The sequence below is a fragment of the Trachinotus anak genome, unplaced genomic scaffold (assembly GCF_046630095.1).
Source record: "Trachinotus anak isolate AG129_WGS33_773 ecotype Australia unplaced genomic scaffold, CSIRO_AGI_Tana_v1 ptg000013l, whole genome shotgun sequence".
Taxonomy (NCBI): Eukaryota; Metazoa; Chordata; class Actinopteri; order Carangiformes; family Carangidae; genus Trachinotus; species Trachinotus anak.
The window spans coordinates 16,413,629-16,438,629 of record NW_027273864.1 but is presented as its reverse complement, the minus strand read 5'-3'; the positions used below and the strand labels follow the sequence as shown (position 1 = coordinate 16,438,629).

Sequence of the window (25,001 nt, the reverse complement as noted above, 5' to 3'; positions counted from 1 at the left end):
GGTTCACAAAATGTGGGTGTGTTGTAGCAGTGTGTCTGTGTGTGTTTGTGTTAGGTCAAAAACTAAAGAGAACTTAGGAAGAATTTAACATGTACTGATGTAATATGTTGAGCACTGAGATTTCTTTTCTAGTTGGAAGACTTTAACTTATCCCTTATAAGCTACAGTGGATTTCATGACTTTGTGGTAATTTGTTGATAAAAGTCTGTTGCATGATTTTCGTAACAATTAAATAGTTAATGCAGTTTTCAAATGACTTTACTTGACAATTTCAAGCATTATGGCTCATAACAATAGGTAAGATTCAGATGAGAGTCAAATTTGTTTTTAACAAATCATTAAAACCAATTTTGTATATGTCTGTGCAGCGTCAGTGTGTGGAGTACGCTCTTAAGGCTCGTCCACTGAGGAGGTACATACCTAAGAACCCATACCAGTACAAGTTCTGGTATGTGGTGAACTCCACTGGGTTTGAGTACATCATGTTTGTGCTCATCATGCTCAACACACTCTGCCTCGCTGTGCAGGTAAGAAGTCAACTTAAATCCCTGAAACCAACCACCTCTGTCAACTCAGTTTCTGCTCAAAAGAATGAGATGTCACTTCACAACACTTTGTTAGGCAGAAATGCAAATAATTAGATTGGAACAGGCTGAAAATGTCCTTTCAGAATCATTGTGAAGATTGCTATAATTGCATAGAAATATATGTATGTTATATCTTATTTTTAAACAATTTCCTTGTGCAAACATGTTATTATTCCATCCTCCTGACCAGCATTTTTGCAAATCTCTTAAAAGCACTTGCATTCATAGCCAAAAAAAACAAAAAAAAAAGCTATTTTCCTTAACCACTCCTCCTTATCTCCTTCCAGCACTATGGCCAATCAGCGACATTTAACTATGTAATGGACATTCTCAATATGGTCTTCACTGCTGTCTTCACTGTGGAAATGGTTCTCAAACTCATTGCTTTCAAACCCAGGGTAAGCAGCCCAGCAGATCACAAATACACACTAACTCAAACAGAGACTGAAGAACATTGAGTGCTTTTATAGTTACATGCTGTAGCTTTATTTATTGAAGGAATAGTTTGACATTTTGAGAAATGTTCTTAATTCACTTTCATGCAGAGTTGTGTGAGAGGATCAATATGACACTCATGTCTTTGCATTACATTTTGAATTTTCACAGCATGCAGCCAGTTAGCCTAGCATAGCATAAAGACTGGAAATGGGGGGAGGGTTAGGGTTGTCCAACATTAAAATGAAATATGGCAGTTTTAAGTCACAGCATGTTAGTGGTAAAGGTAGATTCTGCTACCTTCAGTCAGCTTTTTCCCCTTGTTCAGTCCTAAAGTAACAGGTAGCATCTTCATATTTAACAAATAATAGTGATATTGATTGATCATAAAAAGGCGTATTCCCCAAAATGTCAAAACATTCCTTTAATAAAGGAGCTGCATATGTCAACATGGAGAAGTCAAGATTCAGTGAAATATTTTTTCCCGTTCTCCCCTGGAATGTGCCGCCTGAACAACAGCTCTGTGTTGCGAAGAAGGACAGGATGCTTGTAAGAGACAGAGTGTGGGGTGCAGTGGGGATTTGACACTGTATGTCAAGTTCTTGGCAGCAGTGATTTTGCATGTACTAGTAGTATTACCATCAATTTGGTGTGCATTGAGTGCTCTGCAGCTCAACAACAATTTGTATAAATCACTGCACTATAATCATGAGCCCTCCATCTGAAGTAGCCGGCAGGGGGGGGTTCCTGTGTGTTGTAAATTACCAGCATAAGTGAATTTAAATTTCGGTGTGAGTGTAAAGACTTTTTGTTTTTGTTAACCTTACATCCAACTTGCCAACCGCTCGCTCCACCTCACTCAGGGCTATTTTGGGGATGCCTGGAATGTGTTCGACGCCCTGGTTGTGATTGGCAGCATAGTAGACATTGTTCTCAGTGAGATCGATGTAAGTAAGCTCAGCCAAAACTAGCCTCGCTGCTCACTGACCTCTCTCTCTTTGGCCTAGGTTTCAATGGCAGGGCTCTTATTTCTGTTTTTTTTTTAAATCTGATTTCTCTTAACACTTTATCTCCTCTCTTTTTGTCCTCCCCTGACCCTGCCATTTCATTAAAACCTCTGCCTCATTCCCTCTCTTCCTTTTCTTCTCTTCTGTGATAATCTGTACCTGCTCTTCCTCTCCTTGGTCTCTCTCTTTCATTCCCATCTCTACCCTTGCATGTTGTGTTGTGCATCAACAGCACTATTTCGCTGATGCTTGGAACACATTTGATGCCTTAATTGTTGTTGGTAGCGTCGTCGATATTGCTATCACTGAAGTTAATGTAAGTATAACTTTTTTCTGCCTTCCAAGTTGAACTGAAGCCTTACAGGAAAGCCACGAGGCCATCAACAGTATTGTTTGTTAAATTTTTTTGTCCTTTAGTACAGTGGTTGCCAACCTTTTTGGATTGAGGACCCTTAAAATGAAGCAATGTCTTTTTTTTTCGGAGGAGCCCTGAAAGGAGCTGTAAGTTTTCCTATTGCTACATCACCAACATGAGCATTAGCAACTGTTAACTAACCACTCTTGGCTAGAGCTTCAGTCATCGTTATGTTGACAAGACAAGTGGTCATAATACACCCTCTGAGCAGCACTGTTTCCATTTTTACACAGATATTTACAATATTTCCTCAGGGCAGATTGGAGTGACTCAGTGTCATAAGGTGACTGAACAGACAAAGTGGGCTGCAGATAGCTCTTAGCATGCTAACTTCAGGAGAAGAAGAAAAAGTGATAGACATAGAAGCAAATCAAAAAGCTTTCCAACACTGGAGATGGCTCTTGGCCAGTAAATGTTTGATACTAAACTCACAACGTTTCTTGTAGACTGGTGAGTAAATAGCTGTTAATGCTAACGTTGGCTATGTAGCTATAGCAAAACAATAGGTGAAAGTATGCAGTAGTTCATAAACACAGCTATCTGCTAAATTAAGAGCATGCTAAAAGTTTGTGTTGATATTTGTGGAAAGGCATTCATAGCTGTTAAAGTGTCACTGGCCTTTTCTGTAAAGCTTCAGTTTGACTTTCATTTATGTCCTGATGTTATTGGTGCTACATCTTCGCTGAACAAATGTAAAAGTCTGTTTTGCTGGGACCTTTCCTCTGCTAAATGTTTTATTGCCAGTGTGTTGCAGAACTTTTTGTTACAGGAATCTTGACAAAATGTCTGGCAAACATGCTGATTGTTAACCCTTGGACATGGCAATGAAAATGCGTGTCAAAAACATGAGTTTCTCACACTTCTGAGGACTTCATTTGGTTCAGAGCAGGATGATTTATGACGTGGTTTTCTAATTCTTACCTTTGTTCATTTTGTTTCCATAGAAACTTGTAGAGGCAAGTATGGCAATGAACGAAAATGTTGTTTGTCTGTAACCTGTTGTTTATAACAACTTTATCTTCGGGACCCCTTTACAGTGCGATGGATTAAAAACTAAATTAGTCATCTAATGTTTTATTGACTTGGGCAAAAGTAGATATTTTTAAATTTTACAATACAGTAACATAGATTTCATTATAATTGAAAATTTAGTTGATTTTGGTGTTGATTAGAGTTGCTTTGAAAATTCATGTCAAGGCTCGATAAAATAGTGGATGACTACTTCTCTACTTTTACTAACTACATAAATGCTCCTCTCTCTATAGCTTGGCTCTGCACAAAAACACCTCAAAACGAAATATGTACTTTGTTGCATTGTGCTCTGAGATTAACTGGAACAAAAATGGGAAGGTGTCAGATACAAATAAACCCCAGGAATGCTGAGAGACCAAATTTCAAGTTTCTAGGGAGTAGTTAGTGATGATGGTGCTTGTTGTAGGTGCAGTGTACCAAAGACTCATGGCTCAAGCTGCCTCTCCTTCCCCCTTTTGAGTGCTCTCATGTCTGAGCTGCAGTGCTGTTTTGCTGGAGTTATATTTCATGTTTTCAGTGTTTTTTCTCAGTTTGTGTTCCAAATTTTGTGCCTGCATGAGTGTATAAACAAGCACTAACTTTGTTTAAAACATACGGTGGTGGTGTGTTTAGGTTATTCATTGTTATGCATGTGTGTTTTACGTGAATATAGTATGTACTTTAAAGTGTGCCATGCGTGTGTGTGTGTGTGTGTATGTATAGGTAAATGTTTTCTGAATGTTGGGAACATGACGCTGTTTTCACAAGGGCTTTCATAGTGGTTCTTGTGAGGCACCTTTCATCTACATACCATTTACATTTGTTTGCAGTTTGCATTGCATGTGGTTGTTGCTGTTTGTGTCCTACAGCAAACTGACTAGATCAGATATTATATTGTTTCATTTAATCATATATAATAGCTGATCTACATTGGGTTTGCTTTTTAATTAAGGGATTTTTGCTACTTGCTCGCTGTTATTCATCCCAGTCATGAGTTGTGTGATTTTTTAGTTTCTCACCTGACCACTGTGACCCCTCCAAATGCATGCTAAGAGGCATCAACCATTCACCTTATCCCCTAACATCCTTTCCATGTCCCGCCTCTCACAGATGGCGCTTGGCCACCCACTCCATTCCCCTCCGGTCAGTTGTTTCCATAGAGCCTTGTGAAGTTTGATCTCTCTCTCTTGCCATACCCCTTGATCCTTACCTCCAGACAGAATGGCCCTGGAGCTCAGAGCTTGGAAATGTCCATCCTACACAACATTAAGGACTATTAATATAGAATATGCAAAGCTCAATCTCTTTATGAAATCTAAATAAAATCTGAGATTTACTGATTTATCATTCATTTTTCTTAAAGTTGTGTAGGCCACTGTGGCTTTATATACAGCTGATATTATGCCTCAAAACTGAGGAAAATGGATCAAGTCATGTAGTGTCCTGGATATAAATCAAAGCTTCCTCTGCCACAGAATTAAAACTTCAATTAAGCTTCAGATACAGTCCTAAAGTTACAGAAAACCTCTAAGCATCCTTTCACCATAATGTTATCAGGTAAGATTCTGTGACCAACAAAATCATCAGCAGATCCTAAAGACCCTAAAGTAGTCCTGATTTTTGCTCATTACTGCTAGTGGTGGTTTGCAGTTTGCAGGAGTTTGAGGTTCTTTGATGATCTTGTGTTTGTGTCTCTGTGAGTGATTGTCTCTGTGTTTTGTTCTGTCTTCCTGTAGTGAGCTCTTAAAGCTCAGAATGGAGCTCTGTGTAGCGCAGGTGTGTAGACTCCAGTCAGGTGCATGAACACTACAGTAACTCTACTCTCTCCTTCTTTACGCCTCTCTGCCTGTCCTCTCTCTTCCCAGTTCAGTATGACTCAGTCTCCCTGGTTTAATTTTCTGTCACAGTATTGGTCTCTATCTGTGGTTTTCTCCTCCCTCTCTCGTCTTTCTCTCTTCCCTTTCTGTCGTTCATTCACCTCTTTCTGCACCGGACTGTGAGAGCGCCCTGCTATGGCAGTTTTGTTGCAGGGCACTACTGACATGCATGAGTTGCTGCATTGCTATGAATTCACCAGTGGCTCCTTATCATCCACATGTCTTGTGTGTGCGTGCAGTGCTTCCCCAGCCACGTGGCAATGCTGAACGCATGCTCCATCAACGCTGTGGCCAGGATTACCTAAAGAACCTCCTCAAGCTAATTCTACATTTTATCATTTCTGCTCATTCTGCACCTCATACTGACAGTTTGTGAAGTATGGCGATGAGGGATTTGAGTGAAGCCATATCTGTCTGGAATATCTCTTTGTTTTCAGTGCTGAGCTTTCTGATATTACTCTTTTCAGCGTTGAGTTAAGCTCTTCCTCTTGCCGTAAAAATCACATTATCACGATACAGTCTAACCACCACCACTATGATTGATATTTCTGTTTTATTTTCACCTCTAGACTTTCTCTGTGTACAAATGCTCACTGAACACTGCCGGTATAATTTCCTTTTAATGACATGAATTGCAAATAAAACCTGTATGGGTGTGGATTTGTGTGAGCGACTGTGCAGATGAAATTATTTTATTACGTTTATATCTCTTTCTTTTTTTTTTATCAGCAAGTATTTTTTGTTTTTGCCACTTAAATCTGTTAATTTCAAAATAGTTGGTTTAAATCGTTATAAACCAGAGGAGAGTGGGCGTCTAACATGTGCTCCAGTCCTTTGATGGATGCCATTACTGATGCATTATGCACACAATGTATGATCTTTCTCCAGTCAAGTCATCTGTTGATGTGTATTTGCCTGAATAAGAAGCCTGTCTGACGAGTTACAGCAAGAGTCGAGGCTCTGTAAGAATAGCAGACGGTGCTTTAATCATGACATGAATTCATAACATTTGTTATATCAGTCAGTTAACTTCTCATTAACATTGTCTGAGGCTCGCCAAAGACATCTCAACCATAAAATCCATTGAGTACCATCAGTAATGACCATTACACCGGGGGAGTGATAAAGTTGTCTGCCAGTCTTACGTGTTGCTACATGTATTTAAGTAATTCCATGTTGTTCGTCAGTCTGACATGCACTTGTTCAGTCCCACATAGGAGTGTTTAGCTGTAAACCTGTTGTGTGGCAGTCTTTTAAAGTGTTAAGATAATGTTTTATGTCTGTCAGTATATCAAGTGTACATAGAAAGTGATACATGTACAGTAGGGTGTCAGTAAATGTCTGTCTTTGTCATAGTTAAACAACAAGACAGTTTTGTCCCGTCAATGAGAAGTAGTGAGTTCGTTCTGTCTACGTCTTTACTGACGTGTGCCGGCGTTGTGTGATAAAGACTTTTCAAATGTGATGTTTACGTGTTTGGCCCAATGTGTGTGAGACCTCCAGGCTCTGTACAAGTCATTAATACAGGTCTTTGATTTTAAAGCCAACGGAGACTCCTCAGGTGGATGAGTTGGGGGTAAGATGCTCCGTCCCACCCCCTTTCCCTCTCCCTTGTCAGGGCCATGCCATGTTTAGATTTGCATTTCTTTGTTCGGTATTTTTCTGTTGTTTTCTACGCATCCTATGATCTGTTGCTTATTTCAGTTTTGTAAACGTTCTCATGATAAGGTTTCCATTTTCTGTATTTTTTAGTTTTTTTCCTCATTTTTTGTTCATTTGCATATATTCTCAAAAAAAATTATTTTCATTTTCCTAAATGTTTGGAGTTATTTCTAAGGAGAGTGTGTCACTCAAACGTGACGCTGTGTGTCCTCTTAGGTGGGAGCGGTTTTGGGCCGCTCCTCACGTTTGTACTGTTGACACTGCTACATGGTCTCTGCCACCATTCTTATGTTGGGGTAGTGACCCATGGATGAGCCCTGGGATCAGGTCACCCAGCTCTGACCTGTGAACCTCCTGGCCGACCCGTTTGGGTTGGTCCCACTGTGACTCCGCATGCAGTGACTCTGGACTGAGGGTGCCATGCTTGTGCAGATGTGTCCTGTCAAGTATGGCAAGGTTTTCTCCAGCATGCTTGCCTCCTTGCTTCCTCCCCTGTAGGTCTGTACAGTGACAGGGCTCCTGACAGTGCTTTGGATGCAGACTGACAGAAACATATCAGCTGTAGCTGCACTGCTTGAGAGACTCAGTTTAATTCATATTACTCTCAGTTTCTATTAAATTTGGACCCAAACTACAAAGTTACAGCTGGACCATGAACATCTGTCATATGCTGCCACCAGAAAACTTACATGTCTTTTGATGACATAAAGATGCAGTGATGCTTCTCAGCCCATATGTATCTGGTGCTGAGGTCTCAGTTCAGACCTGATCATCTCATAAAGCACAGCCAGGTTCTCTGTGTTCACTGCGTACACATTAGTGGTCCACTCTCCTCTGACTCTGGACTGTCTCTCCACAGAACACAGAGGACAGCGCTCGCATCTCCATCACCTTCTTTCGTCTGTTTCGAGTCATGCGGCTGGTCAAACTCCTGAGCAGGGGGGAGGGCATTCGCACCTTGCTTTGGACTTTTATCAAATCCTTCCAGGTGAGGAACAGTGCAATACATGTGATCAGTGACTGAGGGAAATATTAAAGCCACTTCTATTAATCTTTTTCTACTTTCTCTCTTTTCCTTGAAGGCTCTGCCATATGTTGCTCTTCTGATAGCCATGCTGTTCTTCATCTACGCTGTCATTGGCATGCAGGTTGGTAACTAAATGTGACAGAAAATATTTTTCTGCTGTGTTATCCAAGTGTACAAGGTTGCAGTTGTATTCATGTGGGCAATATTTTTACATCAGGTGTTTGGAAAGATTGCAATGGTGGACGGGACACACATCAACAGAAACAACAACTTCCAGACCTTCCCCCAGGCCGTGCTCCTTCTCTTTAGGTGTGTAGGGATGACCGCTCAGTGGGCATGTACTGATGCAGAGTGTTTAGTTTAATGGATCTCTATTGTTGAGTGATTTATTTGTGTGTGTTGTGCCTGATTATTCCCCAGGTGTGCCACTGGAGAGGCGTGGCAGGAGATCATGTTGGCCTGTATGCCTGGGAAACTGTGTGACCCGGAGTCCGACTACAACCCCGGGGAGGAGATGACGTGTGGCAGTGGATTTGCAATAATTTATTTCATCACGTTCTACATGCTCTGCGCCTTCTTGGTACACAATAATTAAATTTGTGATACTTATTTTTTTTCTGATTTACTCAGCTTATTATTGCATCATGTACTTTTCTCAAAGTAGTTTTAAGAAGTAGAATTTATGTCAGTACTGTGTGAGTACTGTCTAATTAACCTGACCTCACCATATATGATTGTTGGGGTACATGGCATTAATTAGATACAAAGAAAACAATATGTAGACAGTAGTACATGACTTTAATGCCACAAAAAAGGTTTTTTTTATTTTTTATTTGTTATTGTGATTTAGTTTAATTGATTCATTACAGTTAGAAGTGCATAAAATGGAATATCATGACATTTTAGATGCAACTCAACAACATGTTATACAACACAGTATAACATGGTGTATAGGCAATATTTACACTATTATTGTATGGTTTAAAATTATTTTGTGTTTTATGGCTTGCAAAAAAACGCAATATGATACATACTTATACAGACATACATACAGTGTATATGAGACATTTTCTTTCTCTCTCCAGATTATCAATTTGTTTGTGGCCGTCATCATGGATAACTTTGACTATCTGACACGTGATTGGTCCATTCTTGGTCCTCATCACCTTGATGAATTCAAGAGAATTTGGTCAGAGTACGACCCAGAGGCCAAGTATGTGCTTTATTACGTGCAATATCTAAAAATATTTCACATTTTGGATCCTGTATAGTCGTTTGTCAGTTAACATCTTACGTGTTGTTTTCTCTCATGCAGAGGCAGAATTAAGCATCTAGATGTTGTAACCCTTCTTCGGCGTATTCAGCCCCCTCTCGGGTTTGGCAAACTGTGCCCTCACAGAGTGGCTTGCAAGGTCTCTTCACCTTTCTTCTTATATTATCTCATTAACAAAGGTCACTCAGACATACTGGTCATGTATCTGGCCTGTTCAATCATGTTAAAGGCCTCTATTTGCTCTCTTCTCTCAGAGGCTGGTAGCCATGAACATGCCTCTGAACAGTGACGGCACAGTCATGTTTAATGCCACTCTGTTTGCACTGGTGCGAACAGCCCTGAAGATCAAAACAGAAGGTATGAGCCAAATATAAATCACATTACACTGTATTTCTTCCTAAAAATGCATAAAATACCATGCTGATGCATTTACTCAGCCTATTGTTCTCTGTTACTTGTAATTATGGAGTTGTGTGGATTTAAAATGGCTGTGAACTGGAGTGCTGGTTTCTCAGGGACGTTTGTTTCCCTGTGATGCAGGTAATCTAGAGCAGGCCAACGAAGAGCTGCGAGCTGTCATCAAGAAAATCTGGAAGAGAACCAGCATGAAGCTGCTGGATCAAGTGGTGCCTCCTGCTGGTGGTTAGTGGAATCGGCCTGTGTCTGTCAATGAAATCTCCTCGTCTTTCTGTTATAGTTTGACACACAAACCAAGCTAAAGCTGCTGTCACACACACACACACACACACGCACCATATGTTTCCCACGTGATGTTTGCATAAAATTACAGGAAGCTCCAAACTACTCTTTCATGACTATATCCTTAAATAAAAAGTCATTCACTCACTCACACACTGTCACACACAAGTAAAGCTGTATCGTGCTGTTTCTGCTCTGCTCACGTTCTCCTGGTTGCCCCCTCAGCAGTGTGTTTCTTATCCATGTGTGTTTGATCCACACTCCTCCCTCCTGCCCTGGATGCTGATGGAGGCTACTGACTGTCTGCTGGGCTTTGGGCTTGCATGGCCTTGTAGACCACTGTGCAAGTGCATGTTCTGTCTTTCTCGTTAATATATCTCTCTCTTTCCTTCTTTATCTGTCTTCTCTCCTTCACTGACGCTCTCTGTTGTCTTAATCTCTGTCCTTTTCTCACTGCTTGAGCTTCCACAGCTTATTCTCCTCACACTTTTTTCTCTGTATCCAAAACTCTGAAACACTTCAGAATATTCTGAAGCAGTTCTGTTTTAGGGTGGTGGCATGGAACTAGTGTTGCCTCTCCGATTTCTGTCCCCAGCGTGCTTGTTCAAAGTGACTCAGACCCCTGCTTCAGAATGATTCTCACACACTCTTGCACACACTCCTAAAAAAATACATATCATGGGACAAAATGTACATGCACAAACATGCTCATATGCAGTTTCAAGTATAGCAATCACTGACTGGCACACATTATATAAGAAAGAGGCATACATGAGCACAAACAGGTAAATTTACGCAAACATACCGACATGTATGATGCATAGATTTGCTTGCTTGCATGTGCTAAAGCAGTAAAGTAATTGTCATTCTTGGACATAAAGACCACCTCCCCGCTTTCCAACAAAAAACATCTGAAATTTAAAAAAAAAGATCTTAGATGTTTTTCAATAGTAGTTGTTCAAGCTAAATATTATCTAAAGGTTAAGTCCCTTTATCTTGCAGCATGTATTTCATTGCACAGATAATGTTTTTAATTAGTCCTGTTGTTTCTAAATCTATTTCAACCACTTTTTATCAGGAGCACAACACTCAGGAAGAATAGACCAAAAATTCAAAGTAGTTTCGTTACCCACTGCTTCAGGTGTCATATTATTTCAGTTGTAACAGCAAACATATAATATAGAAGATTTCACTTGGATCTGAAGTAGAAATACACACACACACACACACACACAAATTATTATAGTTTATAGCATATATTTGATTTTCTGTTCTTTCTGGAATACAGTGAAGGATCTCAGGTGGTGCAGATTGAGGTACAGTATATACACCATCAAGATGGATGTATATAATTTGGATTAAATCATTTGGTTGACTGGGGTTGCCTCGCTTGTCTGGAGTCCTGAGGTGATGAACCCAGAATTTGAAGGAGAATGGACGAGGGAGGAGAAGAGTCTCTCCTTCTCTCTCCCAGATTACTGTGTGTAGTGACCTGCTGACACAGGAGGCATTTGTGTGGTCTGTTCACTCAGATGATGAGGTAACCGTGGGGAAGTTCTATGCCACCTTCCTGATACAGGACTACTTTAGGAAATTCAAGAAACGTAAAGAGGAAGGCCTGGTGGGTGCTCACCCCTCCCAGAACAACACAGCCATCGCTTTACAGGTGAGTCTCACAGAATTTGTGTCTCTGAGTGTGTTGATGTGTTTCTTAAGAGAGATTGGAGAGAGATTGTTGAAAACTGTGTGACAACATGGATTTAGGAGCACTGTAATGTTGTTCAGTCACGTCTGTATAAATTGTGTCTTTGTGCATTTCATCCAAATAGCATGAAGTGTGCTAATGTTATGGTTTATGATCCAGCAGGACGTTCATGATCTTGGTGTACAGTATGAATCTGTAACTGTGATTTATATGTTCCCAGTGGGTGACCTTGTTATATGTGTTTCTGTGTCTTTAAAAATCATATATGTTGATGTTAAGCGTGTGTCATCATCTCCAGCCATCATTTCATGTGTTTTCTGTGCATCACAATTCACTCAGCGACTCATGAAATTCACATGCAAAGCTTGTTGCCATTTCTGTTACCTTATAATGTCTGATATATGGCTTCAATGTATCACCATATATTATTATCAAACAGTAAACATGACCAGCTTTTAGGTTATTTATAATAAAACCTTTGTGACTATTGTGCTAATTTGGTTATGTAAACCTTCAAAGGAGAAAAGGAAGAAAATTTTTTTTTTACTGCACTCACAGAGGCGAGAGAAAGCACAGCTGGATGCTGCACAAGACATTTCAGATAAATCGTATTCACAGCAGGTTGCATTCAAGAGAGCACATTTGTCTGTCTTGTGTGTTCTCATCTCTCACAGTCTGTCAGTGCTGTAAATGTCAGGTGTTGCATACTCCAGCACAGGTGTGTGTATGCCCAGTATGTGTGATGGTTGTGACTGTATGATGCCAGTTTTCATACTGTGAGTTGTAAGATGAAGGTCCCAGCTGTAGTGTTTAGTCCTCTCATTGTCATGGTTACAGGCTGGCCTTCGCACGCTGCATGATATTGGGCCCGAAATTCGCCGAGCGATATCATGTGATCTGCAAGATGACGAACTAGTAGACTTTATTCCAGAGGAAGACGAGGAAATTTATAGGGTAAACTATTTTAATTTTACCTGACAGGAGGAATGTTTGTGCTTGTAATGAAGTTATCATTTGATGCTTTTCTATGGTAATATATAAAAGTGCTCTCTATAAAAGGGACTGTACTCAGAGAAACAGTTCTCAGCTAAATCTGAAGTAGATGCACTGTCTCTTATTTATATTGCTACAATAAGTAGATTATGTTTCATTTGGTTTATTTTGGCTTCCTAAGTTTTTCCTCCATTTCAATTGCAACAAACTACAAAGAGTGCATTCATTTTGCTCACATATGTCATATGCCATAAAACCAGCTTCTGAACTTATTTTTGCTCATACAATTTCTGGAAAGAAAATCAGCTCGCAGACTTAACATCAATAGCGCATTTGTTCTGCTGCACTGTCAGAAGTAGAGGCCCTGGTGGTTTTACTTTGAGCGTTCCTTCACAGCGTAATGGTGGACTGTTTGGTAACCATCTCATGAACGGTGGTCATCGACGATCCAACGGCCACCAGACCAACGCCACACAGCGACCTCTGCAGGTGCAGCCTCCACCTCACTACGCCCACATGGAGCAGCCGGTGGGACGCCTGTCGCGAGCCAACGCAATGTCCCATCCCAACCACCATCATCACCACCACCACCATCACCACCGCCACCACAACTCCTATGGCAAGTCTCCCAAATCCACCAACATCAACCTCAACAATGCCAACGTGTCCAGTCTGCCCAATGGAGGACACCATCGCTACTATGAACATGCACCTCCCAATGGCTACCCAGGTCTACGCAGCTCCTACTACGACTACGACAAGCCGCGGACACCCCAGGGTCAAAGGTAACCACACACTGATCGTCAGCCCCTGATCTGCTGCAGAAGTGGTTGTGCTCATTTTGTTTGGGGGTCTTTTCCTGCTGCCATAATGTGCCAAATGTTGAAATTACATGTGAACTGAACATGTAAAATCACTTCATGGCAAGATATTTTCAACACAGACTTTTGCAGCAGAATTTACTTAACTGTAACATTTAAAGAAAAGCTGTTCTTTTTCAACTCATCACTTTTCTTAAGTCAAACCTAAACAGTCATATACAGAGACACTAGTTGTAGAACATACCAGTTTTGAGAGATGCAACAGCAAATTCATGCTGTGAGAGATTTTAGTCGCATTTTTGGATAAATATTTGGAGAGATGATAAATATTACATTGAATTTATGTCTGTCTTTAGTTGCAAATGCTTTCCTAATAAGTTAGGCTTTTGTACATTTTTTGTGAACAAAGTACACACAACAAACTTAATGTGGCTAAAAAAATTAGGCAAATTAAAAAACAATTTATACAATACATAGAATGTCACATCATGATAATATCTTATAGTAAGTGTATGAGTTTAAAGGTATTTAGATATGGCTTATGGATTTCACCCTCAAGTGCAAGGTTGAAACTTTAATAGATAAACAATTGCACAAGTTTTAAATTTCCTTTTGCTCCACTGTTTGCCTGAGTGGCTTTCTGAGTCTTTTTATGCAGCTATCTCTGGTTGTATGACAGGAACATAACTGAGGGCTGAGAAAATTAAAGAAAAAAAAACAACAGGATTAGTTTTTATGCATTGAGTGTTTGCTGCAACCACAAGTCCTGAGGACATTATCAGGTGTTTCTTCCCACAACCAGGACCCAGCCTCTTATCAAACCTTCCCGTTTCACAAACCTTTATCGTAAACCCTTCATTCCATAATGGATCACTCATACTGACACTTAACTTTATAAGTGACCAATAGTACACTTATCTCCTGATTTCCCATGCTCTGTTTAATCCGTCGCTCCAGGATTGGGCCTTTTTTTCTTTACTACCCCATAAGTTTGGGAGACAATTTCATTGCTGCCACTTCACAAAAGAGAAATGATTTTTAGTTTGTTTCTTATCTTAAGAATAGAGAATGGAATTGTCAACCATCACTGGAGCCGACATCACGCTCTCTCCTCCTCATACATATATATGAGAATGCTGTATATGTTTCATATACTGTATGATATATATATATATATGTCACGCTCTCGCCTCCATTTTCTCTGTGTTCTCTCCTTCTCCCTTTCTCCTTCCTAACCAAAATGCTTTCTCTTGACCATCCCTCTGCTTTCTTGGACAGAAGGCGCTACTATGAGACCTATGTTAGGTATGTTGTTTTTCTAGGTTTGGCTCCAGCAGTATGTCTCAACAGCAAAAGAAGAACTTTATTTTTTTAATGTTTATTTGTTTCATTTTGACTTGGATCTATGAATGGTTGCATCCTTGCTAAGTCAGTGTTATGAGCTATATGCTGGCCAGTCATTTTTCTGATTATTATCCGCCTTGTGTCAGTGCTTCAAAGTGAAAGGAGAACTAACATAAATGTGAGTGGCCAGCATATTGCTGAGAGCAGCCCTGCTTCATGCATGTGTCAAAGTGACGTGCTTGCTTTGGAGAAGGACCCAGAGGCTCGAAAAGGATAAAGTGTATGAGAATGTTTTGAAAATTTGCCCGACCAGTCACCGCTAGTTCTGTTTTATGCTAGTTCTGCACAGTCCTACACCTGATTCACTTCAAGATTATTAACCAGAAAGAGATCAGTGTCTTAATTAACCTGATAAAGGATGTTGAAGTTGAAATGTTTAGATGACAGCGTGATGCTCTTTAGCCCAAAACGTCTGCCTGTTGTCTTGGTTTGGATGCGGTTAATATTAATAAGGTTGGTCAGTTGCATCGCTGCCCCCTGGAGGCTTGTGTCTGCATGGCAGTGCATGGCCCTATTACAGTGACCCCGATCCCCTTCCCCAAATGTCCGTAGCATACACGCTCTGACCCTTGTGCCTTGACCTTTCTTCAGGTCCCATGGAGGGGATGGACGCCACCCCACCATCCGCAGGGAAGAGGAGTTTGATGAAGACCGCTTCTCTGGGGAGTATTACAGTGGGGAAGAGTTTTATGAAGATGACAGTATGCTGTCAGGGGACAGGTATTACTCTGTCTGATTACCTGTCTCAATTTGAACCCTCTGCTGTTTTACCCTGCCTTGTTCATGAAATTTAAATTTTGGGATCATGAGTGCCAACAAGTCACATGTCTCCCAACAAGCCCTTTATTCAATATTTTGACAGGTATCAGAACAGTGACACAGAGTATGAGACTCCCAAAGGTTACCATCACCCCGACAGTTACTATGACGATGATGAGCAGCCTCTCTACCGCGACTCACGCAGGTCACCAAAGAGACGGCTGCTTCCTGCCACACCTCAAGGTATCTCCTGATGTACCTGCAGAATGAGTTACTCAGTGTTTGCAATGTTAAAGCTTTGCATGCTGTTAAGTTTCCTGCACAACGTCACTCACTGGTCTACTGCTGGCTTGTTCAGGTCACAGGAGGCCATCCTTCAACTTTGAGTGTCTTCGCAGACAAAGTAGCCAGGACGAGCTTCCACATCAGCGTACTGCTCTACCACTGCACCTTATGCAGCACCAGGTAACACAGGCACATGTTCTGTTTGCTCACAGACATTGTTTTAAAACCTGTGTCTTGTTTTGGTCTTGTTTGGACTGAGCTACGTTATTGTTTGACTGATTCCATCAGAGTGGTCAGAAACTTTGAAGTTCTTATTAATTCTTTTCAATAACTAAATATCACAGACATTTGTTAAATCAAGGTAACTAGTGTTGTGAAAGAAGAAAACTGAACAGCTTACATGCTCCTGGAGCAGAGTGGTAGTAGTAGCACAACTTCCTCTTATGCAGCGCTGTATAAAGCTTGTACTCCTGGGTCTCTACTTACCTGTCAGGTAATGGCTGTAGCAGGCCTGGACTCCAGCAGAGCCCACCGCCTCTCCCCGACCCGCTCCACCCGCTCCTGGGCAACTCCCCCTGCCACCCCAGCCAGTAAAGACCAGTCACCATACTACACCCCTCTCATCCGTGTGGACCATCCACACAGGGGGAGTGCTGCTAGCAGCCATGTGTCTGTACGCAAGAGCTCCTGGTACACAGATGACCCTGAGTACTCCCAGAGGACGTACTCACCTGTCCACCTGCAGGTGCCACCTGAGTACCATAACCAGTACCACCAGAAGAGAGGCAGCGCAACCAGCCTAGTGGAAGCGGTGAGTGTCAGGCTGTTTGGTGATATACAGTAGGGAGGGTAGAGGTATCTGTGACCAGAACATTTGATCAAACAAAATAGCAAGAAAAGCAAGAAAAGCAAGCAAGATTCTGAAAATCCCATATATCATAACATATTTTTTCTTTATATGCTGTCGAGCAGGTTTTGATATCAGAGGGGCTTGGGAGATACGCCAAGGATCCCAAGTTTGTCGCTGCCACAAAGCATGAGATAGCAGATGCATGTGAGATGACGATAGACGAAATGGAGAGTGCAGCCAGCCACCTACTGAACGGAGGGATGGCCCCGGGCGTGAACGGGGTCAATGTGTTTCCCCTTCTGGCTCCAAGGGACTATGAACTGCAGGACACCGCAGCCAGCTACAGCGACGAGGAGCCAGAGACAGAACCCAGAGGTCCTTATGAGGAGGACCTGGCAGATGAGATGATCTGCATCACAACTTTATAGCAGTGGCTGGAGAAATCTGCAAATGAGAACCTGTGTCAGACTACAACAAGTGAAAATCAAAAAGAAATGCATCTGTTGGCTCCGACCAAAAGAAGTGCCTTTTACATTGAAGAGAAAAGGCATACAGAAGAGAGACACATTAGTCCCGTTCATTTAATTGTTCTCCACCTGCCAGCAAACGGAAGTCACAGCACAGAGCCAGATACCATCCCGGCTGTGCACAGAGGGACTGACTGGACCCTCCTGTCAAAAGCCTTGACCTGGGGATGACATACAGGTTCAGCCTGCAGCCAATCAGAGATGAGGACAGTGATGCCAGTGAAAGATGGACCAATTGGCAGAGGTGTGAGATACTATAGGGCGGGTCTTTAAGGGTGATGACAATCAGATGTACGATGTCATTACCTCAGTCACTTTATTAAGGTTTGGCATATCATGCAAGTTTTCAATGCAAGCATAGGAAGGCATATCTCCTCCCTTAGTCGTTAGAATAACTTGATCCCTTTGTTGTTAGAACAGATCGTTTAATGATTGCTACAGCTGAGTCAAAAAGTGAAGAGCACCAGTAGAGTTGTACCAGATTATGCAGGAACTAACTGTCCTACTTATAGCATCATTCAACTTGAGATATGTACTTTTGAAGCGACAAAAGCATTTGTGATAATGCACTAGCAGGCAGGTTATTTTAAATTTTAGAATAGCCTGATTAATATTTCATAGTTGATATGCTGTAAATTGTATTATATAACAAAAGAAACTTTGTAAAGAGATATTCTATATTTTGTAATTATGTATCATTTAAAAGATCAGCAATATGGACCCTTGTGACTCCTGTTATGCTATAAAAGCAGACTTGCATTATTTTATTAAGTACAATATTATAATATTTGTTTGTTTTTTTTATTTCTTTGCTAATATGCACCCTTTATTTTGCCTATGAAACAACATTTTTAAGAGGTTCTGCTTGTGTGATAACACTACTGCACAGGATATGCAAATGGCTTTGATTTATCAGCATAGGAGTACATGTGTTACTTCATCAAACCAACACCAGTTGCATAAGGTTAAGCCCCCTTTAAAGGAGCATTTTTAGAAGGAGAGCCTCAAGGATCCAGTGCCGAAATTTTATACAGATGTGATGAACACATTTGTTTGCATATTTTGTGCAGGGCTTGCACAAGAATTTAAAATGCATAGTGCATTAACAATGCTGCTTTTTTAGTTGGTTTCAGAGTCAAACCTAGGTTCCATCAGCCCCTACTGAAATGCCTTTTTGCTGCTGAAAGAACGAAAAATGATAGATGGTAATAACAGGGATAAATGAATATTTCTCACAGCTCATGCTGGGATTTTCCATGACATACACAACTCTTTGTTGATCATGGTGTAATTCCATTAAACCTTTGTACTGAATCTTCGCAGTCACATTTTAGTCTTCATGTAGTGTGTGAGGGCTCGGAGCTTGTGGTGGTAGGAGATGCACGCACACATCCAAAGGTCAGAAACAGACAATGCAGACATGCGTTGTAGGTGGAAGGACAGAGGGTGTCCTGGTGTCAGGATGCTGGAGAGAGGCTAAGCAATACTAAACCCCCCGCCCCTTTCTCTCTCAGCCTGCCTGGTTCCTGCATACAGTATACCTCGTTAGGCACCGGTGACAACATATCATTGTCTCAATTTATCTGTCTGTCACAGCGTCCCACAGTGGAGTCTCAAAGAGATTAAGTAGAGTTGAACCTGGACTTCGTGTTTTTTCCTCCAATCTGTTTATTAATGAGACCTTAAGGGAAAACTCGCCCCTCTGGATGCATGAAAAGAAATGAGTGAAGCCCACAAGTTTTAACACAAACAACAAAATATCTGTCTGTTTTTATCAGTTATCATTTATTGATCTGTCCCGATAAGGATACTGGACTAAAAAACTGAAATGGGTTTTTTCAGGCATTACCATGGAGAGTTTGAATTAGCACTAAGGATACAAAGGGTAAATGTGATCTGTTGTTCATGAGTGTTTGATTTGTAGGCGAGTGCGTACTGTACTCTAATTCAACCGAATACTGTCATGAAAATGTAGGTTTTCCATTTTGTGTGCACATTGAAAGGGCTCTTTGAATTGTTTGTGAGTAAAAAAAAAAAAAGTGTGTTCTAGTCCTTTTGTTGATGACTGTCATATAAAAGGACCAATGCACATAACAGGCACATTGTACTATTCGTAGCAATTACAGTACTGATGAACTGAAGATATGCATTATTTTGTAAACACTTTTAAAAGTTGTGTTAAACTAAAGATGAAAAGAACTTACTTTTACCTCATGTCAGGGATTCCTGAAAAAAAAGAAAATAATGATTTGGTTCAGTCTATACCAATGGTATTTAAATATTAGCACATAGCTGTTTGTCTTTGCACAAGTAACTGTATAGTGCTATCGTTTCTCCTTTTTCTAAAGATTTGTGTATTAAGGTGAGACAATTTTTGTACTTTTTGTGACTGTGTGTATGGTTTAGTGGAATCTATATTTGTCATTTACACCTCACCTTACAATGCTGGGAATGAAAGAGTATTAAAAAATATTTTCAAGGTGCACTGTTCCTCTGTTCGTGGGTAGGGAAAAAAATATTAAATGGTAAAGTACCAGTTTACAGAGAAACACATATTGATTTGAACATTTCTATTAGTTTTCTTCATATTGTTATGATTATAATTACTATAACAACTATTAATGTTCTGAAAGCTGTATTTAAATAGAAGATAATGTAAAATATGTACAAAAGTATGGAAAGACCCATGGTAATGTTCTCTACTTGAAAGTCTTGATATTTGCTCCTTAATGTTTTTATTCAGTAAACATCATTTCTCTTAGTAGCAAATGCTTTACTATAACCCTCTAGGTTTTGTATCAATACATTTTTTTTGTATTTTTCATTTTATTTTGGCCTTGACTTTATTTGAATCAATACTGATATTTTATTTTCTATTGATCATCATTGAATAAACTTATGCTGAATTACTGTTCTCATTTATTTGTATTCTTTTTAGAGAACAAACATAAACTGGACACTGTTTTCACACACACATCTTCATGTATACTATAAAACAACATCTCAGTTCAAAAAACAAGAAACATTCAAACACTGTGGTCATTGTAGATCACTTATGTCTTTGAAGCAGGTGACGAAACTGATATATAAACTAAATTATACATATTTCAGACATGTTAATGGATGGTTGTAGACATGTGCATTCTTCAAGCAGGAGATACTTTTGTGGTTGTAACCTCCACAGTTGTTGCTTCGGATGCCTCATCCTGCTCCCCGGGCTCTCTCCCACACAGCAGGAAGGGCACAGCATATTTGCGAAACTATAGAAAACAAAATGAAACAGAACATAAGTTCAGCCAGGACAAGCTGTACTGTCTTTTTTTTTCTATGCTTCAATGAACATTCAGACTTCATTCAGCAGCTGGCACAAGGTACATTATTGTGCTTAAAAATACAAAAAATAAAAATTATATAGAATTATATAGAAATGAATATAAAAGTTTTGTATCTAACAATAATGTTAAAATATTGACAACTAAACAATAACTTTAACTTCTAAAATGTAAATATATAAACAAAATAGTTCCAGAGACTCAAGCAACATTTCATAAAATCTGTTTTTTGTTGGTCTTGAAAAGCACTTTATATACAATTTGTATATACTTTTATGTGTGTTCTTTACATTACACTGCAAATTTCCCCACTGTCTTGTCTTATTACATTATGTGTTGCAAGCTGAGCAATGAAAATAAAAAAATCTAAAGCAGTTTATATGAGGGAAAGATATAGAATTTTTTTGTTTTGTGCACGTGAAATTTACCTATATAAAAAAAAAATAGTTACAGTTATGTGCAACAGTAGGGTTTCTTGAAGTACACTGCATTCGGAAAGTATTCAGACACTTTTAATTTTGTTATGTTGCAGCCTTATGCTTAAATAAAATTTATAAAGAATCTTTTTTTCCCTCGTCAATCTTCACTCAATACAACATCATGACAAAGTGAAAACAGAATTTTAGTAATAGATTTTTTTTTTTTGCAAATTATTAAAAAGGAAAAACTGAAATATCACATTGAGCTGTCACATGAGATTCAGACCCTCTGCTATGACACTTGAAATTTAGCTCTAGTGTCTCCCATTTCTCTTGATCATCTTTGAGATGTTTCTACACCATGACTGAGTCCACCTGTGGTCAGTTCAGCTGATTGGACACGATTTGGAAAGGCACACACCTGTCTACATAAGGTCTCACAGCTGACGATGCATATCAGGGCAAAAATGAAGCCATGGGGGCAGAGGAGCTGTCTCAGAGCTCAGCATTGTGTTGAGGCACAGATCTGGGGAAGGCTACAAAAAAAAAAAAAAAAACGTTTCCCAAGAGCACAGTGGCCTCTGTAATTCTCAGGCTGGCTGCCTGGCAAAACTGAGCAATCTGGTAAGAAGGGCCTGCTCAGTAGAACAGTGCACTACCACTCGTATCAGCTAAACCTAGCTCCTTTACAGTCATGTGGGAGTTTTGCTTTCCTGCTCTGCCCAGAAGACATGCAGTTTTATCTGAAAGTTTTCTGTCTTGGCTTCTCTTAAGTTCCACAGTTTACCTAAACTGCCATTTCTTCGGACAGTGGATATTTCAAAGCACTTAGACTTATCGTCAGCTCACAATTCCTGATAACAGTTTTCAACCTGCCTTGTAAGACCCAATGACTAAAGGAACTTCTGAGTGTTTTTAAAAGTAGACACATGCTGTTTATTTATTTTTTTGTTTTTGTTAATAAATGAAATAAAATAACATTTGGTGAATTTTTATGTGTTTTAATTTGGTTTTATTTACTCCTATTCATTTAAAAAAAAAAAAAAAATCAAAATGTAATTTACCCAGGGATGTCAAAACTTTTGCATACAGTATAATTAAGTAGTCATGTCTTTACACCTCAGTTCCCTGTCAGATTAACATAAATTCCTTTACTGAAGATATCCAGTACAGCAACTGCACTGAATCTCTTTTCTAAGAAAAGGTGCTATACTGTCTTTTAGTCACTGTCTTTTAACACTAGATGGTGCTGATGTCTCGAAAGAGCAAAAATATTTAATTCACAAGTTTTTCCCCAACAATTTATCATGCAGTTTGTCATATCTGGCCATACAGACTCTAATGTGTATGGTTTTGCAGTACCTGTTTGTTGAGATAGATGTAGATGATAGGATTGTACACAGTGCTGCTCTTGGCCAGGTACACAGGCACTGTGCCTACCAGTGGGTGAATCTCCATATTGGGCTTGTAGACCACCAGCATGGCCAGGGTGGCGTAAGGCAGCCAACTGATCAGAAACGTCAGGACCATCAGAATCACCATAGATGCCACCTTCATCTCTCCTTTAGCTACTGCACCGCCTTCCACACAAGCCATCTTTGATACCTGTAACACAGAATGAAAACAGAACTAACACAACAATGTAACAATACTCACAAGTGTGAGTCACAAGTAAAAGCCCTACAGTCAAAATCCTACTTAAGTAAAAGTTGGAATGGAAAGAGGTGCGTTACTTGAGTAAATGCGCTCAGTGACTTTCCACCACGATGAAACCAAATGTGTAAATGCTCACCTGACGTAATGTCCACATTAGTTTTGTGTAGGATGCCAGGATAATGGCAAAAGGAACTGCAAAACATACTGCAAAGTAAGCCAGGATGTAGGAGACATTGTGAGGGTCTCTGTTTTGCCAGTCTGGTGCGCAAGACGTCCCGACCCCCTCCAGCTCGTACCTGCCCCATCCAAACAGGGGAGGTATGTTCCATGTGAGGGACCACAGCCAGGACACAGCAATACCTCCAACCGCATGCTTCTTTTGAAAGGTTATTTGCCCCAAGGGCTTACACACAACAAACATCCTCTCCACTGCAATCAGAGCAACTGTGCACAGAGATGTGATGCCTGCAGAAATTAATGAATGAGAAAATGAGAAAATGATGGAAGAACAATGATTAAAAGGATATTTCTCTTTCTGTTAAATTAAAAACATATTTATTGAGAACATTAAATGATCAGTCACATCTTATTTTACGTAAGGAAGGGTGCACGTGTTGTCCCATAACTTTGTATATTGAAAGAACTACTCAACTTAAGCTGTTCTCTTTTCACTCACCAAACAAGGACACTGAAAAGCCCTCCATCACGCAGCCTGTTCTTCCCATGGAGAAGTACCCCTGGGCGTTGTTGATCACAGACAGCACCCCTCCAGTCATGGCTGTGCCCAGGTCAGCAACAGCCATGTTCACCAGAGCGTAATTGAGCGGCTGCCTCAGCTGCTTGTGCATGAGGGACACAATAATCACTGTAGCGTTGAGTACGATGGCTGGACCAGTGAAAATGGCCATAATGATGGCGAGAATAATGAAGCCAGTGCGTGAAAGCGCAGGCTCCCCCTGTGGGCCCGAGTAGGCGGAAGCATTTGGTAAAAAGACAGACGGTTGCATGGATGCAAAACCTTTAAAAAGTAGTCAGGTAGTTTCTTCTTCACCTGGAGCTTCTTGATGTTCAGTACCTCAGCACTCAAGTGTGACAGCTTGAGTGTCAGATTAGATGCCTGGGGTCTAAGAATAAAATCTCCAGATCTGGACTTAACAAAGAGTAATTCCTCCAAATGATGATCCTTGATCCCTCACCTTTTGGTTGATTGTAAAGGTACTTAAAGAGGATGACTACACAGTGCTCCTTGCTGGGATCAGTCCACTGAGCAAGTGCAAACAAACCTAATAAACTTTCTGACCACTCCTACCTCACAGTGGGATAAAGAGGGTGCTGTTTTAGCTTTCTGGGAAATATTCAGAGGAGGTGTGTGGTAAAATATAACATCCACGGTAAAGGTTGATGGGAACCGATTATGTGTTTCTGCCATTTTTTCTCACTTTCTGTGTCTTTCTGGCACTGTCTCTTCGCTTCCTTTATACAACCCAGGGGTCAATGAAAGTTTAATCAGTATCAGTACTGAGTCAAGTCAGTTTATTTATAGAGCATGTGCAAGACAACAGACCTTGTAATGACAACAGATAAGAAATAAAACACATTTTCTGGTATCACCTTCCAGTTGCACTGTTCTGGACCAAAATCCAACTAAAAGAATGCAACGTAAAGGCAGAACTGGGCATGTAGACTGTACTGTAAACCCAGAGGTGGTAGGCAAAAAATATTTATTTACAACACAAAGATGGAGGATAACCTACAAGTTGAATGTTTTAATACATCATTCTACAGTGAAAATATGAATTGCATAAACCAATAAAAAGTATAAAATGTATGCACTGGAAAAACTTTAGTGGACATTTGATTTTCTTTTCCATACTATTACCGAAGCAGTACTTTCCAATTATTAAGCCTCATCCGATGGATGAGAGTAGTTAGAGGAGCAAAAGATTTTGTTTTTCAAAAGAATGAATGTAATGAATAATAAAGATATTTATCCTCCGATGAGGGGGATTTTTTAAAAAGCATGTAAAACAGATTCCTTGTAATGTTGCAGTCAAGAAAGTTTTTTCTTCTCTTTTATTTTTTTTGGAAGTAGTAATAGTTTATTTCTATGTCAGATTTTAAGTGACACATGGTCTTATATATAAAGGTTTACTTCACTGAAAGCCATCTTCACCAAATTCAATCTGATCTTGGGGCTGGAAGAAGTCCTCATCACACCACATCAGATTCACATACATCTACTTACCTTATCTTAGTT

The 25,001-nt window shown here is 40.1% G+C and overlaps 2 protein-coding genes across 10 annotated transcripts in view; one reads left to right on the top strand and one right to left on the bottom strand.

Moving 5' to 3' along the window:
- Window positions 1–20,255, top strand: part of cacna1da (calcium channel, voltage-dependent, L type, alpha 1D subunit, a) — a 63,707-nt gene extending 43,452 nt beyond the window's left edge. For 5 of the 9 annotated variants that reach the window (XM_071493866.1, XM_071493871.1, XM_071493869.1 and 2 more), the window contains 20 exons: window positions 369–527; window positions 875–985; window positions 2,262–2,345; window positions 7,854–7,982; window positions 8,077–8,142; window positions 8,239–8,330; window positions 8,442–8,601; window positions 9,107–9,234; window positions 9,337–9,433; window positions 9,549–9,651; window positions 9,835–9,936; window positions 11,526–11,659; window positions 12,536–12,652; window positions 13,088–13,476; window positions 14,791–14,817; window positions 15,508–15,636; window positions 15,779–15,918; window positions 16,034–16,140; window positions 16,454–16,771; window positions 16,933–20,255. In XM_071493866.1, coding sequence (XP_071349967.1) covers window positions 369–527; window positions 875–985; window positions 2,262–2,345; window positions 7,854–7,982; window positions 8,077–8,142; window positions 8,239–8,330; window positions 8,442–8,601; window positions 9,107–9,234; window positions 9,337–9,433; window positions 9,549–9,651; window positions 9,835–9,936; window positions 11,526–11,659; window positions 12,536–12,652; window positions 13,088–13,476; window positions 14,791–14,817; window positions 15,508–15,636; window positions 15,779–15,918; window positions 16,034–16,140; window positions 16,454–16,771; window positions 16,933–17,238 — 2,898 coding nt within the window. In that variant the 3' untranslated portion in view covers window positions 17,239–20,255. Of the gene's footprint in view, window positions 1–368; window positions 528–874; window positions 986–1,885; window positions 1,970–2,261; window positions 2,346–7,853; window positions 7,983–8,076; window positions 8,143–8,238; window positions 8,331–8,441; window positions 8,602–9,106; window positions 9,235–9,336; window positions 9,434–9,548; window positions 9,652–9,834; window positions 9,937–11,525; window positions 11,660–12,535; window positions 12,653–13,087; window positions 13,477–14,790; window positions 14,818–15,507; window positions 15,637–15,778; window positions 15,919–16,033; window positions 16,141–16,453; window positions 16,772–16,932 lie in introns of all 9 variants that reach the window. The other 4 variants (XM_071493872.1, XM_071493867.1, XM_071493870.1 and 1 more) reach the window with 3 other exon arrangements.
- LOC139630429 (parapinopsin-like) lies at window positions 19,102–24,455 on the bottom strand. The gene is made up of 4 exons (XM_071493873.1): window positions 23,421–24,455; window positions 22,881–23,209; window positions 22,451–22,693; window positions 19,102–20,597 (listed from the first exon to the last, which is right to left on the bottom strand). The coding sequence occupies exons 1-4, from the start codon at window positions 23,749–23,751 to the stop codon at window positions 20,484–20,486; spliced, it is 1,017 nt and encodes a 338-aa protein (XP_071349974.1). The 5' UTR covers window positions 23,752–24,455; the 3' UTR covers window positions 19,102–20,483.
- Window positions 24,456–25,001: the final 546 nt, after the last annotated feature.

Bases quoted from the DNA above. Each gene is read 5' to 3' on its own strand.
- LOC139630429 (XM_071493873.1), bottom strand. From the start codon at position 23,751: ATGCAACCGTCTGTCTTTTTACCAAATGCTTCCGCCTACTCGGGCCCA. The intron at 23,210-23,420 runs GTGAGTGAAAAG...TAATTTCTGCAG, and splicing joins CTTTTCAGTGTCCTTGTTTG to GCATCACATCTCTGTGCACA. The intron at 20,598-22,450 runs GTACTGCAAAAC...TGTTTTCTATAG, and splicing joins ACATCTATCTCAACAAACAG to TTTCGCAAATATGCTGTGCC.